General features: G+C 44.8%; 1 protein-coding gene across 2 annotated transcripts in view; it reads right to left on the bottom strand.

The window, feature by feature from the left end:
• The window catches only part of SMARCD2 (SWI/SNF related BAF chromatin remodeling complex subunit D2), a 1,053,332-nt gene extending 1,036,741 nt beyond the window's left edge, over positions 1-16,591 (bottom strand). The window contains exon 1 of one of the 2 annotated variants that reach the window (XM_069634087.1): positions 16,074-16,591. In XM_069634087.1, coding sequence (XP_069490188.1) covers positions 16,074-16,265 — 192 coding nt within the window. In that variant the 5' untranslated portion in view covers positions 16,266-16,591. The remainder of the gene's footprint in view (positions 1-16,073) is intronic. The other variant, XM_069634085.1, reaches the window with a different exon arrangement.
• Between the last annotated feature and the right edge of the window lie 3,213 nt (positions 16,592-19,804).

A 19,804-nucleotide genomic window follows, 5' to 3' on the forward strand; every position in this document is an offset into this window, starting at 1 on the left:
GCAAGTTCGTCAATTGTCTTTGGAGGCCTGTAGGCGTTTGGTCCAACAGAATGATGTCATCTGCGTACAGCATTCTCGATATTTGCTCTTCACCTATTCTTGGGGGGAAGGATCGTGCCTTTGTCTCTTGGTCTTTGTAATCCAAGGTGTATGCGTTGTAAAGGGCTCGTGCTAGTGGGCAGCCCTGCTTTACTCCTCGTTCGATTTTTATCCAGGATGACAGCTGGCCTTGTTGGTTTAGGCGTACGCACATTGACGTGTCGGAGTACAGTTCCTTGATGGGGTTCAAAATTTAAGATGGACAATTGCTATTTTCGAGTTTTTCCTAGAGCAAGGTTCTGTCGACGCAGTTGAATGCCTTTGTTAGGTCGATAAAGGTCATGTACATTTTGGGGTGTCCTTCTATTACTTTGGCTTTCAAGGTACTTAGGGCTAAGATGTTGTCAGTCGTTCCTGAATTTTTCACAAAGCCTGTTTGTAGCGGGTCCGTCATGTTGCCGAGGGCTACCCAACTTTTGAAGCTTTCCAGGATTAATGCCCCAAAAAGTTTGCCTATCGAGTCTAGTAATGATATAGGCCGGTAGTTGCTCGGGTTGTCTCTTGCACCTTTCTTGAAGATGAGCACCACAATCGCCTTTTTCCAAGATGGAGGAATCGTTGAGGCTGTGTTACAGTTCTTGAAAACTTCTCCCACGAACTTGGACCAGCTTTCAGCCTTTTGTTTAAGATCGAAGTTGGTGATACCATCTGGTCCTGCCGCACGTGAGCCATTGAGTTTTTTGATTTTATTGAGAATTGACTCTTGGTCTGTTGGAACTTTCCATTTTACTTTGTCATCAGTAGGTGGGCATGTTGAGAGTTTCAGGGGCGCTTTGTAAAGTTGTTCAAAATGTTTCACCCAGCTCAATTCGCCCACTGCGTTGGTTAACGGCTGGTTTTCTCCCTTTGTACTTCCGTTAATCAGAGACCAAAAGTCCTTTGTTTTTTTGCTGCAGATTGTGCGCAGCATCAGTTCTGCGTCCTCTTGGTTTCTCTGATGTCTATTAGCTCTGAGCCACTGTTGGTAGTTTTTAGTAGCTTTATCTGATTCTTTTGTGTCGAGATCTGAGCCTGATTTATTTGCTCTTCGTTTAAATTTTCTGACTAACTTCCTCTTTTCCACCAGTTGTTGGTTGAAAGCGTGGGTTATCGTTGCTGGCCGTTTGAAGTCTTTTTTTACCGGCTTTCTATGGACTGTCAGGGCTGGATAGTAATCTGTTATGTTTTCCACTGAGTGGTTGCCGTAGTTGGAGTGCTCGGATTAGTGTTTTGTCAGTGCGCTGATTGCATTATCTGATAAACGGATACGAATACCCTGCGTGTCCGCTTCCAGGGGCAACGTCGTTCTTCGTTCTTCTTTTGGGCTTGTCTGCCACAGGCGAAGTAGCAAGTTATGGTTGCTGTTTGCAGTTCTTCTTACCCCAAAGGCCGCAAAGTATTTTAGAAGACTTCTGGACACGTGGATATAGTCAATAACCGCCTCTTTACCCTCTCTCTCCCATGTTGGAGTAAAGGTTTCTTCTGTGCTGTTTATCAGGTGCAGGTCTCTAGATTTCATGAGACTGGACCACAGAGCAGCTCTTCCATATGGATTTTTCTTGTTGGTAAGTAAGTCGATGTTCAGATCTCCGGCAATCATTATATGTTTGACCTCGTCTTCTATTAAAGCTGAGTCAATTGTCCATTCCACTTCCATCATAAGTTGTTCGTTCGGGATTCTCAGAGGGTTCCAATAGATATTAAGGACCAGGATCTTCTCTAGCATCTGTATTTTGTTTGGGCTTTTGATCGAAGTTACCCACGAAATTATAGATGCCAAGATGAATTCCGATTTCTTCAAGACCTTGGTCAAAGACAGGGAACTTCCTGACTTGACCGCTGCTATTAGGCCCGATCGTGGTCTTCCTTTTTGGCCTTTTTGTGCCAGGGAGTGTGCTAGCTCAAAGCCATCTAAGCAGGGTTTGTTAATAAGCCATGTCTCCTGGAGGCACAGTATGTCAAACTCAGACAGTTGCACGTCTGATCTCACAGTCAAATGGGCAAAGCCCCTTGTGTTCCAAGATGCTAAAGATAGTGTAGATATATCGTTTGATCCTTGCTAAGGCCGAGATGGGTCACAGATGGCCTTATATGGTGGCTACTTTATTCTTAGCCGGTTTACTTGCTTTGTAAACCAATCTCTGTTTTCGTCAGAGTTAAGGGGAGCTTTCTCTCCAAAGCTCCACTCTTGTTTGATATCGGTACGTGGAGCAATTTTTTTCCTTTGGGGGGCATTCTTTGTGAATGCATTATGTCGTTGGTCCTCTTTCCCCTGATGTCTTTCTGGTGGATTAGGTAAATTGTCTTTTATCTGTTTTCGCAGTTGTGTTAGATCGTAACTCCTCTGCAAGTCTCTCGTTGTTTTTTTCCCCTCTTAGCTCTCTAGAGTTAATTACTCTCTCTGGAGCGGTCTGTGGTAGTCTAGTGTAGGAGAGTCTCCTACTAGGCAAGTTATGGTTTCATGTAGATCTTGTAGGTCTTCCATTAATCAGTTCGCTAGGATTTTTTTATCGCTTTCTCCTCCATTGTTTTGTCTACTTGGTTCAGAGTCACGTTCATTGCTAGAGTAAGCTCTAACCCCAAATGTTTTAGTTCGTCCTTGGCACTCCAAAGTAATTTTTGGGCCTTGTTTGAATTGACATGTAGGTAGGAGCTATCCTTCCTTCCATTGGGGTTAGGTTCCAAGATATCGATAATGCTTAGCAAAACCGCTTTCAGGGACTTTATTTGCTCAAAGATGCTTGATAGCGCTTTGTAGTTTAGCGTCCAATTATCTCGTTCTTCGAGGTATCTTTGGAGCTTGAATGTTCTTATCAGGATAGGTTGCACACTAAGAGTGGGCTTACTTTCCCGAGCATTTTCTTGCCAATTAGGTAAATCGATGATCTCTCTAGCGCCGTGAGCCCTTGACCTATAGTGTGTTTTTGGTTGGAGTTGGGGGCGGCGCAAACTCGTCTCCCCGAAGGATGTTGTTTGGGGGCTGCGATTTTTTCTGCACGTTCCTTTCGAACCCCATCTTTCCTGTTATTACCTTGATTATTTGGTTGGAGTGTAGTACTGTCCTGGCCTATCACTGATGTCTTCGCTTCCGCCCATGAGGGTACGAAGACTCCAGGGTTCTTTCAGCAGTTTTTTCAATTATTTTTTTGGTACGTGATCTGGATTCTTGTGGTGTTGGGCTAGAGTTTTCGAAGAGCACTCTCTTGTTTGTCGTTTGCGTCTGTTCAGGATTTATGACATCTCTTTTGGTCTTTTTTTGTTGTGGGGCTACTGGGATTTCCAAATCAGAATCCTCGACAGTGTATAGACTTAGATTCATCAGGTCTATTGAGTCGTATGATTGTTCATTGTCTTGCTGATTCTCTTCTGCTAACTCGCTTTGGGCTGGAAATAGGATGGGTTCTACCGAATAGATCTACAGGAGTTTGAGGCTGTTAGTTTTTTAGCAACTGTTGCTTTGACTGCACAGGGTCCTTTCACAAGCCCTGAGTTGTCCATCAGTTCCCTTGATAAGCAACTTTGCCTTGGTACCAGTTTTTTCGTAGGCTCCGTTTGGGACGGTGCTTTCTGCGAAAAGATATAAAATGTTGGAAAAATGTGGTCAGACGTAAACGTAAAGATTGCCGAAGCAGGTTTCGTCTTTGAACTTTCGTTTTCATTCAATTTTGACTCTGATTTTCTTCGTTTTTGCCCCTGATCTGTGTTGTTTTCGCCCTCCTGTGGTGATAGAGGAGCAGGGGTAATTATGGAATGCGGGTCAACTTTTTCAGATCTTGCCGGTGCTGTAGGAATGCAGGCTAGATCATCATTTGCTTCATTTGATGTACTAGGGGGGGGGGTGACTCCCGCAACCATCTCAGTTTGAGTTTGGTAGGATCTTGTTGCATGAGCCTCTACTTCTCTCCCAGGGATGTCTTTGCTATTATTCCCCTGGCTTAACCTTTCTTGCGCGTCCACGTTAGAGTGCTTCTCCTTAGTAGTCACGAAGCCTTCCGAGAAAAGTATTTTTGAGTACATCATGGTGATCAGTGTATTTTGATCTTTTATTGCATCGTTCAGAGATTCATATAACTTTCCAAAAGGTGACAGTGCTATTGTGATTGTTGATAGAATGGTCATCGCGTCCAACTTCTTTTGAGGAGAGTCTTGCATTTGTTTGCTGGCGGCTTCGCTCGTCCGTCTATTAGGTATAGGTGACCTTGCCCTTAGATCTTTGGTGTTTGTTGTTTTGTCAACGTATTTCTTCTTATCTATAGAAGAGTGCAAAGGGCTGGCAATTGATTGGTTCTACAGTGGTTGCTCGGTAGGGGTTATGCTACTACTTTTCCCTTTGTCTCTCTTCGGAGTCTCTTTACCTTTGTCGAGTTCCCCCGGATCTTTTATGTTATTGGGTTGAAATACCCATTCCTCTTGTGTTTTTCTTTTCCCTTGGCAGGATCAATTTGGTCGAGTGAGGGTGTTCTATGTGCTAGTAGCACTTCCTCAGGTTGATGGATCCTCACTTTCTCTGTGTATGGAAGGGGCACTGGGGATTTTGTTAAAGGGTCCGGGTGTATGCTTGGCTCATCTGCACTAGACTGGGTAGCTTTATCTTCCCCCATAGTGGGTGCCTCTAATCGGCCCTTGTCTGCGGCAATTTCTGCTATCTTTTTGTTGCGTGCCTCCTCAAGATTTTTTTGTTGGATGGTAGATTCCTTTCTGGCCACCGGAATTGGGGGAATAATTATCTCAGACAGGTGTAAGGCTGTATCTTCTACAATCGCCAGCAATTCCGCGTCCGAGATGTCATGGTGTATAGAGCCATCTTGGCGTCCTTTCCTGCCAAAGTACTCCTTTAGGGTATTCATGGAGTTGGCGGGATTGGAGATGCTTAATTTATTTTGTTTTTTACATTTTCTTTTGTATGGGGCTTTGGAGCGAGATGCTTTCCTGGCCGATGTTTTGGCCCTACCACCTCCTCGCCCTGCCTCTGCCTCACTTCTTGCTCGAGTTCGGTGGGCATTCTGTGTCTGGGGGGGCTCCTTTCCCATCCCAGGGGACTCCGGCCGCGGGGGAGGGAGATGTGCACCCTCCCGCAGACAGTCCTCATCTTGACTCGTAGGTACCCCCTCTGCAGTCACGGCCACGGTGTCTGCGGTGTCCCTGGCGGTGGGGAAACTAGATCCTCCACCAGTGGGTGCGTATGTACGGCAGCCTGGACAGTTGAGGTAGGGCACCCAACTCTCGAATGCGCGGGCAGCACTGACTGTCCCGTTGCCGCAGCCTCCCCCTCGCCAACTCCGTTGTCTCCGGTAGGTAATATAAACTGCCCACTATCGTCAGTGTTGCAATTTGGGGTAATGGGGACGGGGGGCTTGTGTTGTTTCTCCGCCTGTTCAGGGGGGGTCTACTGCCGTATTGCATATGATATTTTTACTCCCTCCCCCTAAAGTTAGATCTTCGGTAGTGGGGGGTGGGCTTTTAATAGAATTACTTTTTTCCTCCCTTCCCTTTTTAGGTATCTGGTAAGGTCGCGGGTGGGATTGGAGTTGGCTCTGTAGCGAGTTCTTCAGGTTAGGGAGGGGGGTCAACTTTGTAGCATTTATTGGTTGAATTGTTACGTGTCCCCTCTCTGGAGTGTTTCCTCCTGCACACCCCATGAGACGGCCATGTTTGCTTTTTGTGTGTATGCCCTCACCTTCTCCCTCCAGGGAGTGTCGTTTTGCCGTTGCTGCCATAGGTCCCTCGTCGAGCCAGGGATGGTGCTCCACTCTCCACGCACCAAAGCCGCCAAACAGCCAAACAGCGTTGCCCCAGTCCTTCTGTCCTCAGGGCTTACACCACACAGGCGTTGGGGGAGTGCCTTTGTACACACCCAGGTCAGAGGTCAGTGGTGCGAAGCCAGTTAAAGCGGCAGGCGTCCTTTTCACCTGCCTGCTTTTCTTCCACCACGGCTTTGAGAAAAAAAGAAAAAAAATGTTGTCTTTAAAGACGATTGATTAGGCAGACTTGAATGGAACAGAGAGATGCCGCCACAGCCAAACAGCATTGCCCCAGCCCTTCTGTCCTCAGGGCTGAGTATTTGTGTACTGGCCTTCTTGTGCTTTACATCATGGGCTCTCATGACTGTGTTCACTGCACCGTCCCACTACTGCTCAGGTGATGGCATGCCTTATAATGTCATTGCTTGTCTTCCAGGGGGGTCCCTGCTTTTTTGGGAGCTCAATTATCTGCATTTCTGATATCTTCTCATTTTCAAGCAGCATGTTGACTGATGCCTGTGTTGTGTATGTGCCATTGGCTTGGAAATGGGGATATGTGACATGCATATTTGCTGCATGTCATTCAGGGGGTCAGGCAGTGTGGGGGTTGGTGTTGTATATCACTGTGTGTATTTTGTGTGCTGGTGTTGCCGCATGTGTGCCCATTCTGGTGTGTCGCCTTCCTTGTCACAATTGTCAATTGCCTCTTGATCAGTGGTTCTTTTGGAATGGGGTGCATTGTGGTCATGTTGCCAGAATGTATGTCACATGTGGATCCTTACTGCACTGCTTTTCCACACACCACAATAGGGACATGTTTTTGCACATCATGCACATTCTCGAGCATGTGTGCAGCAATATGCCATTGTGCTTCTTGTGTTTTGGGGACAGGTGCATTTTGGAGGGCATGTATGGCTGACAGCTCCGATATGATAGTTGATGAATTTATGGAATCATCAGTGGTTACACTTTTGATGGGTATGTTAGTTAGTCATTGGGATGTTTGTAGTGCCTAGGGGTGGTTTTCTTAAATGGTTGCCATGCTGGTAGTGGTGTAATCCCTCTTCAATGTGTTTCTTTTGGAAACACCAACTGCATATCTTTTTAGTTGTAATGGATTAACACAATTTTGCAATTCCAAGGGCACTTTTACAGGGTGGTTTTGTGGGCACAGTGGATTGGCCCATTGTCATCATTGAATGGCACCTGGGATTTTGCGGGATCGTGTGCACTTGTCAGGGTTTCATCAGTGGCTAGCATGGGTAAAGGGCACCAAGTGGATAGTATTAAGGGTTTGCAGCCCTATGGCCAAGGAAAGAGCTCTATAGAGCTAAAACGCCCATATTACAGTACATTATTGTGTTTTGAATGCAGGAAAAGGACTTGGTATGGGCAGAGAACACTGTTGAGAGTGCTGAGAACCAAAAGACTCAATTTCCCAGAAGACTTGCGTGATCACGAGCCTTCGGGCTACTCCAAGGCAAGGCCCAACCAACTGCGCATGCGCGTGCGCAAGAATCCCCGCTTGTGCTGGAGGACATGAGACGGAGAGGACGTACGAGCAGCGGGCTCCTGCAGGCTGCGAACCGCAGGGCCACATCTCACCTGCGAACACTGCAGGCCCTGCATGCTGCATCAGATAAGTGCTTTTAACTTGAGTATTCATAGAATACGATCGCAAACAGCGTTCGGGCTGGATAACGCTAGCAGCGTTTGGGCAATCATTCAAAACGCTTGGGAAACACAGAATAACATCCGACGCACTATAGAACGTGTTGGAATCTATTTGCATACTTTAGACCGCAAATGGGCCATAATGACAACTTGTTCTGTACGCTGTTACACGGCTTTGTAACACAAGCTCACACATGCTTTTGATTTTCTCTATAGTGGCGCACCGCCGTATCAATACGGCTAGAACTTTGGGACTGCAGCTCTTGGCAGATGTACCTGCTGCACGACACAAAAGCTAAGTGCTATTTTGTTTCTCAAGTCAATGTGTGTTGGTGGTGAGTACTAACAATCACTGCAGTGCATGTACCAATGTTATTATCGAAGGGGCAATTGTATGCAATGTGCTTTAATACCTGTTAAAGGTGCCAGTTGTGAAGTCAAACAACTGGCATTAGCTTACAAATGTGAATGCGTGCTAGGAACGCATCGGAGACCCATAACGTGCCAGGTGTCCATGCAGTATTACCAGAGCTGCAAGGCTGAGATCAAGCAGGGCTTTGGGGGCATAGTATGCAAGTGTGTAAGAGTGTGTGGGCGGAGTAACAGCGATCTCAGGAACCCCAGGAGGGAACAACAAGGCGGATCTTTTCCCCGGATTCCCTTCCATATCCATCACCTTTTCCTGATCCTCTTCCCGGTTTTCCTAACCTCCCCTACCTATCCAATCCAGCAGACCTTAATCTTCTTTCCCCGGCGGGTTATGGAGGCCTGAGTTACCTAACATCCAGGCACCAAGACCCAACGGGGAGGCAGGTGTACGTGCTACCTCAGCGCAAAGTCGAGAACCTGACAGCACTCAACAGGGGAAGGATTTAGGTGAAAAAAGATTGCACAAGCTGGGTACATGCAGCCTCCCCAACAATTTTTTGTTTAAAGTATTACACTTGAATAACTATGATGTTGAGCAATTACTTTTGTTTATGTTGAATTTATAGACCTGATCAGTTGCTATTACGCACTTACGCACTTACGTGTATCCTTAAACATCTGTAACCACATGTATCCATCCACACACCAGTTAAGGTGCATCCTTGTTTAATGTCTTTTAAAAACAAATTTTGCATACGATTAGCATTTAGACCTTTGCTTTGTAGCACACTTTTTATGTTTTTTCTTTTCCGTCTTTATTTTATTTTCTCTTTCTATTAATCTTCAGAGCTCCTAATACATACGATATTCATTTATTTTACCCACATGTTATTTTCCCCACATGTTTCATTATCATCTAATTATGATCACCTTCAGTGTCATGGTCACCACTGCTAGTTAGAAGTATACTAGTACATAATAGTATTATCAGGACTTATCGAATTTGCTTATGACTTCATTTAACTTTCAGTGAGCCTAACTTATTTATCTCATATATGCTTCCCAATATGCTTTTCATTTCTTATAACACCATGCGTGATCTCTGACAGCCTACAACACTCTATGCCTTATTAACCAGGGGTGGGATTAGAACTAGGGGCGGGCCCTCCATATTGCTGCAGACCTTCCCATTTTCTAATTTTCTTATTTTGATGTACTTTTCTTATTTTGATGCACATTTCTGTTGAGACATTTCCTATTGTATTACCCACCAGACACAGTTTGTGCTGACTGAAACGTCCCGATTTCTGTTTTCACAGAGTTGGGACGTAAGGCGCCTGAGGCTTTTACCTTGTTACGGCAAGCAGGTTTCAGACGCCAGGGGTCACAATAGCAACAGCGTATATACGGCTAATACTAATAGAAACACACGCGCGATACACCTCTTCTTTAGCAGACTACGCACGGACATGGTAAGTTAACTGCTCTTGACTAATCCACTATTCATTACCAGCATCCGACTATCACAACCTTCCACCATCGCATTTGTGTCAACTTTCACAGATCTCAGAAATCACGTCCATATTAACACATACACACGGCGCCTGTCGGTACACGCACCACTGAAGGAGTAAGTGAAACTTTTATAATTAATTAACGATATCTGAGCCTATTAAGAGATTTCAGCAGCTACATTTAGAGTATTCTCTATTCTCCTGCACGACACTTTATGAACTCCAAATAGTTCATTACGCCATGCCCACATTCGGCCCTCGTTGATGTTTAGTACTTCTTCCCCTATTACACCATCGTACGGTTTTAATTGATTCTATTTTTTGATTTTTTGCTTTGCTCTTTTCCTCCCTGCCTGCACACTCAACCTCTACGCTAATTTGGTATGTATTTATCTGTTCTGTTTTGTTATTTCATGATACATGTTGATGTCTCAATTCAATACATGCTGTACTTTGATTAAGTAATACTTTGATTGATGTGTTCTGATGATATCTAATTATACTGATTACATTGAACATATTAATGGCTTTAATAGAAAAATAAGAGAGTGAATCCCTGATGAAGGAGACGTTGAGCTCCGAAATGCATTGAAAAAATAATGAATAAAACTCTCTAGCTCATAGTTGGAAACCTGAGAAGCTTGGTTTTTTGCGACACAAGAATTCTGTCTAAATACTATACAATAAACTGTTAATGACTGAAAGAGACAGTATTTTAAAATACACTCTAAATACTAACAGGAATACAGTGGAACAACTCGGAGTAAATATTTTTTACTAACCTACACTAACCTGAACTCCGGTGAGGAGAACAGTGAGTGGCTGTTTGGTTGGGTGTGACACACCTACCTTTTTCTGGACATTATATTCGAAGCTCAGGTGTCTCTGAGCTCTACACAGCCTGCTCCTTCTAAATCTAATTTCTAATTAGCTACAACTTTTTTTCACCTCAAACTAATAATTAATACAACTATAGGTAGTGCCCACCTTTCCTTGGGGTTGCGTATGGGCGTCATCATGTATGTGCTCAGAGGGTTGGCACTGTCCCCTGTAGAGGCGAGAATGGTTGTCGTTGGCATTTGTTGACAGTGTCTATTGACAGTGTATGTGCAACATGCATGCATGTGCATGGTCATTCATACTCACCAATGAGCCATGTGTTGCCATGCTTCCCAGCTTCCCGGGCCCGGTGTAGTGGTGTCATTCGGAAAATGTAACTTTCTTGTGCGCTACCAGGATAGTTGGCATACACTTCAGTAATGATGCCCTTGGCATCACACACAACCTGAACATTGATGGAGTGCCAATGTTTTCAGTTGCGATAGATGTGCTCTGTTGCTCTAGGTGGACATAGAGCAACATGGGTACTATCAATAGCACCTAACACTTTTGGAAAGTGCGCCACCCCATAAAAATCCTGGACCACTGCTTGCCTTTCTACCGGTGTTCTGGGCATACAGATATGCTGGCAAACAGAAGGCTGTGCAGTTATGATTGCCAACACCTGGTGTAGGCAGCAAGACTACGTGGCCTGGGAGATGCCATCCACTATGGCGGTGGTCCTCTGGAATGACCAAGTGGCAAAAAAAATGCAGAGCAGTGAGCGCCTTTTGCAAGGGGCTTAGCGCTTGGGAGCACATGGTGGGTGATGTGAGGTCATCTTCCCACCCCCTGACGAGGTCTAGGATGCTTTGGTGGGGGGGCCTATACGTGCCATAGACCTGGTCATCAGGCATCCCAAAAAGGCTGGTCCGTGGGTGGAAGATCTGTGCCCTGGCCATCCATCCTCCTTCTCCTGCGTTTGTTGCGCTTGCATGCTTTATATGCATTTGATGGGGTGCACGGTGATGCCAATCGTGTGGCGTAGGTGTTCTGGGATTTGCGCATGTTTTTTCACGACCCGACGTTCCCAGTTGAATACCTTGAATATGTTTATTTTGTGGGCACATGGGCAGTGGGACTTCCCTCGTAACACCCACATTTTCGATTATTTTTCCTCATTCCACATGTTCCGCCCCCTTTTAAGGTGGATGCACATGCCCGACCCACACTCTTCTTGGAGTTTCGCGCAAGGCGTTCCTTGAGTCGCAGTGAAGTGGCAGACTGGCGCATATTCCTTGCAAATCCCAGGTAGACCCTGCACATTGATTTCCATGAATCGACTAACAGGGATTTGCGCACGATGTTGCGCGCAAGTCCCCGATTTTCCCCGAAGAAAATTCCATGAATCGGGCCCAAAAAGTCTTCCTTATCGTATCAGAACCCTTTTACAACCCTCTAACAGAGTCTTGCATCACAAAAATAAACTATTTGTTATAGAAATGTATGTTTATGCTTCAAACAACTGCAAGGCTGTTAAAAGATTGTAAAATTATTTAGATACAAAGCAGACGATTTTTACAATGAACATCTTGTGCCCAGGCTCCTGGATGGCAGTGCAAATGTCATATCAGTGGAGGCCTAGAATAATTACATTTGTTGAGAATGAAAGCGCTCATAGAAGGAAGCCAAAGCTGCTGCCTTCATAGTTAAATCCTTGTTTGGCCTGGGACTCGGTATGTCATTTTCAAAACATTAAAACTGGCACAGTCTGCAACTACTGCGAACATCAATCAAACGTCTCCTCTTCGGCAACCTTCCTAAAAGAGTTTAACTCTGGCAGGCCAATCATGTGGAGAGAAAGCACCAGAACTGTGTCATTAACCACAACAGATTGGACACGCTTTGACTTCATAAAATGGGCTGGGTGGCATTCCTTTACATAAGCGATTTTGCTAACACTTTCGTTCATGGTTTCTTTGCTCAGCCACTTCGAAGCTTTGGGGAATTAGCACTTTAGAAAACTAACACATAATAAACATCAAGATCACAAAATGTGAAGATTTAAGAACAGAAACCTATTAGCCATAATATTGCAATGGGTGGATACAGATATATTCATATAATTCCTATTCTGAATCATCGAAGGATCTTGTAGGTTTCAGTTTGGTCATGGGATCATGACCTATAAAGGGGAGGCCTGGTGGGCATAGGAGATTGTTGCAGGATTGTTCTGGTAGAGTAAGCATGCATCTCTCTGTACATTGTCCTGTATTACTACTGTCTCTATCATTGCTAGTAAAATAAATGAGTGGGCGAGCCCTCCTTTCTGTAACAAATGTAAAAACTGCTTTTTAAGTTGGAAAAGAAGGAAAACCACCATTTATTATTTCCTATGCAGGAGCACTAAATCCTCACCACTAGCCACTGATTAGTGATATTTAACCCTTGGCGAGTATGAAATGGTGTGCTGTGTGTATGCATAGAATTGAGGTGGCGAGTGACATTTTTATGGTTGGTTAGTAGCTTTCAAGCTGAATTTTTGTCCTCTGCATAAGGGCTTGTGTCTTCTTATGAGTGGATTGCCTTGAAAAGAGGGTGGTTGACAGACACCTTATTGGTGGCATTGCTTCCAAAAAAAATATCAGGGCCTCATAAACTTTGGCTACGTTATGACAAGCAATTGTGAAACTCTTCAATCTACCATCCCAGGGAAAGCAGTTTGATTTATGGATCCTCTGCTGCACACCACTGGTCCATACCTGAATATCAGTGAAATCTACAACCAAGAGCCATTATGTGACCACTCCCTAACTCCCCTCCCTGTCTCCACCTTTCCCTCTCATCCCTTAACTAACGCCTCACTTCGAAAATCTTGCAACCTTACACTTCACACAACCCTTCAGATGACCGACCAGTCGAGTGTACTTAACAGACTCCGACGCTATTCATCTTCTACCAACAACTAGTCTGTCACTCCACAGCACAGGGCTGCCTATTTGGCTAACCATTCCCAGGCCCTACCAAACACAAACAATGGAGATTTTCATATTGGCACTCGGGTAACTGGTTAAATCTGACTTGCATTCATCAACACAACTGGTTTCTGCATCTGCCTTCCTGTTATCCGACTAACATACCCTGCCCCCTTTCTTACAGAGCCATGTGCATGGAGGCCAACATTATTGACAGAATTGAGCTGTATAAGACAACTTTACATCACATTTACATAACAAAAGACATGCTGTTTCTTCTAGTGAGGGACATTGTTGTGTAATGAATGTCTCTGACTCAAGAAGGACAGTCCATCCTAATGATGGACAGTATATCCTGATGAAGGGCACTGTTTGAAATTGAGAGGTTGGCGCCTCTTTAAATAAGTCTTTGTGACAGAAAAGGGGTGGCTTTGCCTACCAAAGCAGGCATCTCCTAATAAGGCATTAAAGCACTCTTAACCAGGAATGAAATGCCATTATAATATGGCTAAATTACAAAGACAGGTTAAAAACATGTTATAAACAAAAGACAGTTGGAGCAGGTGGTCAGAACCTTGCAACAAAGACTGTACTAGTTGAAAGTTGGCTTAGGAAGACGCTGGGTTCTTAGGTGAAATGTTGGGAGAAACTTCAAGCTTCATGAGTTGTTAAGGACCTTTGCTGACATATTATTTACAATGGCTCGCCAACATTCCAATGTTATAGTGAAGGTGTGGGCTTTCTATAGAAGAATACTTCCCATATTGATTGACAGTGTTTTCTAACGGGAGAACCTTCTTGGAATCCAGTAGTTTTAGAATTGTTGAAATTAGAAAGAATATCTAGTTTTAAATATTCAGACAGATTGCTGTAGTTCCTCGATTAAGGCATTTGTTATGCCTCTCCTCAATTAGCAGCCCAAAGAGAAATCTTTAGCGAGACCTTTAGATCCTGGAGCAACGTATATTAATATAGTATTTTCGACATATAGTTAGGCCATCTTGGTCGAGGAGACAATCAATAGATTCAAATTGTTTTAAATATTATAATAGTTTACCAGCATCCCCGAGGCCATTCTCTCTAAATTGGAAAAATGTGAATAGATAATCGCATCAGAATAACCTAATATCCTAAAATCCATGACAGGTGGCTCAAAAGGGGCACTGTCGTCCCCTAAGCCTCCCATTACTAAGGGTGTGTAAGCCACATTCTTAGCAGTATATTATATATGTTAAGGACATGATTTACACATGTGTGCCAAGAATTCTTGCAGTAGCAAATGCAAAACCGCATATGCTGAGACAAATTAGTAAATGCGTTTTTCATCTGGGATTAGATTGAAAATCCAATACTGCTCCTGCAATTTCGCAAACATATTCCGATCATATCTGTGGTATTGTAGAAAACAGAACTACTTATTCAGAGCACCAACTAGAGATTCGAATGTATGAAAGCCCCGCGATGAACAGGACATCAATAATGCGCCACTATACCTAACCCACCAATACTTGCATTCAAGCATGGAAAACATCTCCAAAACTACCTTTTCAGAAAAAAAAATCCTAAAACACTAGTCTTCTAATATTAGGAAGTGTAGCAACAAAACAGATATCTCATCTCAATAAAATAATTCTTGTAAAATGAATATAAATTAGCAGAAAAAATCAAATCACTGCAATTAAAAAAGTTCAGCTTCAACGAATGGCGAAATTGAGGAAGCTCTGAAAGAAAGACATGCTCAATCCATAATAAATTACAGCACTGTCTTAAATATTACAGTGCAATCAAACTTGGGTGTGTCTTAATGTCCAAGTTGTGTCAAAATAACCTTTAATTCAAGTATGAAGGGCTATGAACTGTACATTGGACAACGCATATATTTAAATTCTGTTAAAAATGAAGTCGTAAAATACTGTAGTTCACCTTCCCCTGTTGAGTCTGCCTCCTGCTGTTATTTGATTGGTTATTAAATAGTTGCATTTATATTTGTTTACTGTTTTAATGTAGGTTTCCGCTTTCGTGTTTTTTACAAAATTACAATAGAACGTTTTGCACTTCAAAAATTAGAGCAGAGCCTTCTCGTTGGGCGAACAGCAAGCCTACAACGGGTGTCTTTGCCTTCTAGAAGAGTCCACCAGGATTCCAGTGAGGTCTGTGGGACCTTTGCATGTGCAGTGTTGGTGCACTACCTCCCACCACTCCCACAGACACCTGTTCCGTTGACAGTTACAGTTTGAATCCACCGGCGGTTGATAAGTATAGGGGTTCGAGGGGGGATTAGGGGGGAGGGGTGAGGGGGGTCGGTGGAGGAAAAGATCCTGAAAGCGAAGACATGGAAACACAGAGGCTGGAGACCATATAGGAGGGTTACTTGGGCATATTCGAAAGTAGCACACGTTATTCTTATTCGAGTATTTGAATAGTTAGTACATTGGGTTTAAGTTCCGCGGGAAATGTTTGCCAAACTGTGCATTGTAAATTCATTTCGGGCAGTAACATTTGATCAGAACTACTAACTATAAGGTACCACTGCAAATAAACGAAACCTGCACGCATTAGACCACGCTACCAGCCCTCACTTGTCTTTTGGGACTGCCTGGCCACATCAGGTGGAAACACAGGTACACGGATTAATGTGGTATACACATCAGGTAGAAACACAGGTACACGGATTAATGTGGTATACACATCAGGTGGAAACACAGGTACACGGATTAATATGGTACAGAAAGAGCATCGTAGAGAACATAGAGAAAGGCACAGATTATGTCACATAAGTGGTCACAAGTAGGGCGAAGGTAGCAGGACCGAGGGGACCGCGGGTTGCCACAACATGAGGTGCAAGCAGACTTGTGGACAAATGCGCATGGCGGGGACGACGCACGTGGGCACAGAGGCCTTACCTGGTAGTGCATGGCGGGGCCGGGCATGGCTCGGTATCCTGCTCCTCCTCCCCCAGCAGGGCTCCGCAACACCCCTGGGGAGGAGCCCAGCGAGGGGGGAGCTCCCTGAAGCAGAAGCGCCGACGCCAGGGGGCTGCCAGGCGGGGGCAGTGCGGTGGGGAAGCCACCGCCAACGCCTCGGTGCCCGGACATAGGGACAGCCAGGGTATCCGGCTCTCGTCAACCGAACTCCGGCTGCTGCGCCACTCTGCCGGGGGGATTGCGAGAGGTGCGTCGCTCTCAGAGGAACTGCGGGTCCCCAGGGGCACGGACTGTCCGATCGGTGCCTCTAAGCCTGGCACGGGCGTCTTCCTTCAGTGCCTCACACTTGGCTGTGCGCGTCTGCTCTGCGACGAGTGGAGGCGGGGGGGGGTGTTTATTTAATAGGAAGTTATTTCAAAGTTTGTGCTGCGCCTGGTGTCATCTTTAAACCAGGAAGCTGTTTCAACAACAGTGCCCTCCCCTCAGCCCTCCTACTGGAAACCTCATGCGTACCAGAGCAACCCCCTGGTACTGCAGCACACCTGAGCAGCACGTGCGTGCCGCCGCCTTTCCCTTTTAAAGACGGAATCTCCCGACTTTTTACCAAACACGTTGCTCTCTCAGTGTTGTATGTTTCCCCCTTTTACAATAGTTTCTGGCATGAGGTAAACCACCCTCTTCATACCTCAAACCTAGCAATAGAACACCACCAAAATATTATTCAATCCTTGCAATGTTATGGTTAAGTGTTTAAAAGTAAGAAGCAGACACAGCTAAATGGACACCCTTGTTGCGCTTTCCTTGTTCCATGTATACGTTCAGTGTCTAAAATAAAGGACAATGCCCTAGATTTTGTTGCAGCGCTAGCAGTATACATACTTGGTAACATTATGTGACAAAAGAGATGTAGGATTTTTCAAGTTTCAAAAATAATACTTAGCATAACAATGACATCACATGAAATTGCAAAACATACATTGTTGGAACCACTCAAGCATTCTAAAATGCACAACCCATCGAACAGCAGAACATGGAAAGATGTTCAAATGTTTAAAATGTTTAATTGTGGATGGTAAATTAACACCAAATTCAATTACCTAACTTCACAGAAAATAATCACAGAGAGCTGGTAGGCAAGGTTTGCCACTGCTATGTAGCAGCAGCCCGGGCAGTACATATGTATTCCTGCAGTGCAGGTTGAACACTGAACAACATGGAGACTGATAGCCTCCTCAGTCTAATAGGCAGATGCTGTGTGATGATGGTATGATCTGCCACTTGCCTTCACCAGTGGTTCACCTATGGTCTGTCCCACAAGAGTACAGGGCAGAGTGATCTAGCTATCAAATCAGTGGATTGATCTGAGCCCATCACTCAAATGTATCACTTACCCGCCCACCTCACAGACAGATTAATTGCTTAAAGTCACATAAATGACCTGCCACTGTAAAAAGTAGTAGGATCTGTCACCCAAATCGGTAGGCGGTAGGACTGCTTAAAAAGCAGTAGCCTATGGCCTAAATCTGTAGGGTTGACAAGTATGAGTATATGGCTGCTGCATACTTTTTGATCAATTGCTCTCAATTAAAAGTAAAATAGTCTTCAATAACTTCTCTTCAACCATTAAATGAGTACATTTTCTAATCAGTTTTAATTTACTGAAACTACATGCAACTATCAGCAACGGCAACTATAAATGCAAGTAAGATTCTCTGGGGGACCCATGCATTTGAACACATAAGCAGCATCTTTATATGGAATATGTTGTGATAAAGAAAACATTTTCACTATCCACATGTCAAAATCGTTGCTTTGGCAGTGCTATACTATATTAAACTATGAGTGGGGTACTTTTTTTTAACAGCATATGCGGTCTGCGACCTGGATCAGTTGTAGGAGCTCCCAATTTTGTCAGACAAGGCACACAGATATTCAGTGATTTGACCAGGATCACACACTTGGGCCACGATGTGAATCAGGGATTTGAACCCAATCTACAATCTAGGCATTTGACCACATATCTTCCAAATCCCAGTTGACACGGGTATTTGTTAATGCCTTGATTACACCTGGTAATCTGCTTTACTCCAATGCCTACTCTTTATCATCACAGTCCTAACAGAATGAGGTAGTGCTACCTTGAGAAAGACTTGATCATATTGTCGGGGGGAAATTCTGCCGGGGTCGGCCGGGCCGTCCGTAGACCTCCGGGCAGGGGGGCCCCAACTCCTCCCGTATATCCCAAAAGAGAGTATGAGACACATGCAAGAAGCAAGGTGACTCTGCTGTTTATTAGACAAAACGGCAGGGATGGGTCAAGGATCGTACGCGTCCGTCCTGACACACACACAATCGTGGGGCTCGCAGGCCCTTTTTACCTTCGTATGACGCGCTACTTGCGTCACCTTAGAAAGTTTAGCAAAAAACCTATTTCCACTCTGGATTGGTTACTCGAGTGGTAGGGTTAGTATAGCATACATATAGAGAACGGTGTTAGTGGTTGAGGGTTAGTCAGGTGGTATACTTGGGCTGTCCCTTCAATTTGATACATGAAAATTGTTACATGAAGACCTCTGAGGATTGGTCAATGTAAATGGCGTCAGTGATAAGAGCCCCATGTTCTGATTGGTCCGCTCGCGAGCCTCCCAGTCTGAGACTATCGCTGTTCCCAGCTCGCGGTGCACCTGTCATTTGCAACAATGTTTTACTATGGGTAGGTGTAAACAATGTGAGGATTTATTCATATGTTGGGAGGTCGACTACTCCCACTGCTGCAGATGTCCAATGAGTCTTTTAATTGTATCTGCCTGTGTCTTGAAACGTGGGATTCAGGCGTCTCCTTCCTCCTGGGCTTGGCATCCTGTCAGGTTTGGCTTTGTCACGTGAGGTGGGACCGTGTTTGAGGCAAAATTCAGCACAATTAATATTATTTATCCCACTGTGTGCCTGGTTTATCTTGCAGGTGCGACCTTGGCGTCGGCTTGCGGCGTGCGAGATTGCAACATCGTGCCCTTGGCGGTGTGCTTTCGCCGGGCTCATTCTGCAGGGTCAGCAACCGAGCTCTTGCTCATTCAATGTTCATGGAAGCTTTTGCTTGCGGCCTACTTGGGCCTGTTGCATAGGTGGAACCGTTTGATGCAGAGCGCTTTGGGTTACGGTATCATATTGCTCTATCCTCAGTATCGTGTCTCCGTTATATTCTTCATTATGGTACATGGTTCTTAGAAGAAGCGTGAGCAAGCCTTTTTAGATAAGTTCATTATGCGTCTTGCGTTTCTGCATTTTTAGAGCCTATATGGAAAATAATAAAGACGCACGTCCGTGGGTATATCTGTCGCCTACGTCATAGCACTGAGTATGTTCTTCGTGTGGATTGGTGTGGGAGTGTCCGGTGTGCATGTTTGCACAGGTGTGCTGACCGTTGGCTAGGTCGTCATGGCATCTCTAACGACATGTAGGTTTAGTCGAGTTGATCCATGCCGCAGGTGTCGGCATGGACAGGGCGGGCTGCTGGGCAGGTAGGTGGGCACATCCGTATGTTCCTGTACCAGGGTATTTGGTCATCTGGTAGATAGGCAAACTCCTCTCGTGGCGGGTGTCTAGGCCGTGATCCTCTAGGCCAAGCGCGAGAGGGGAAGGGCGGGAGCCTGTTCTTCCATTCTCCCACTTAAATATAGAAAATACATACATTCACCAACGTGTTGTTGGGT

This window comes from Ambystoma mexicanum, chromosome 13 (genome assembly GCF_040938575.1).
Source record: "Ambystoma mexicanum isolate Mex_15411 chromosome 13, UKY_AmexF1_1, whole genome shotgun sequence".
Taxonomy (NCBI): domain Eukaryota; kingdom Metazoa; phylum Chordata; class Amphibia; order Caudata; family Ambystomatidae; genus Ambystoma; species Ambystoma mexicanum.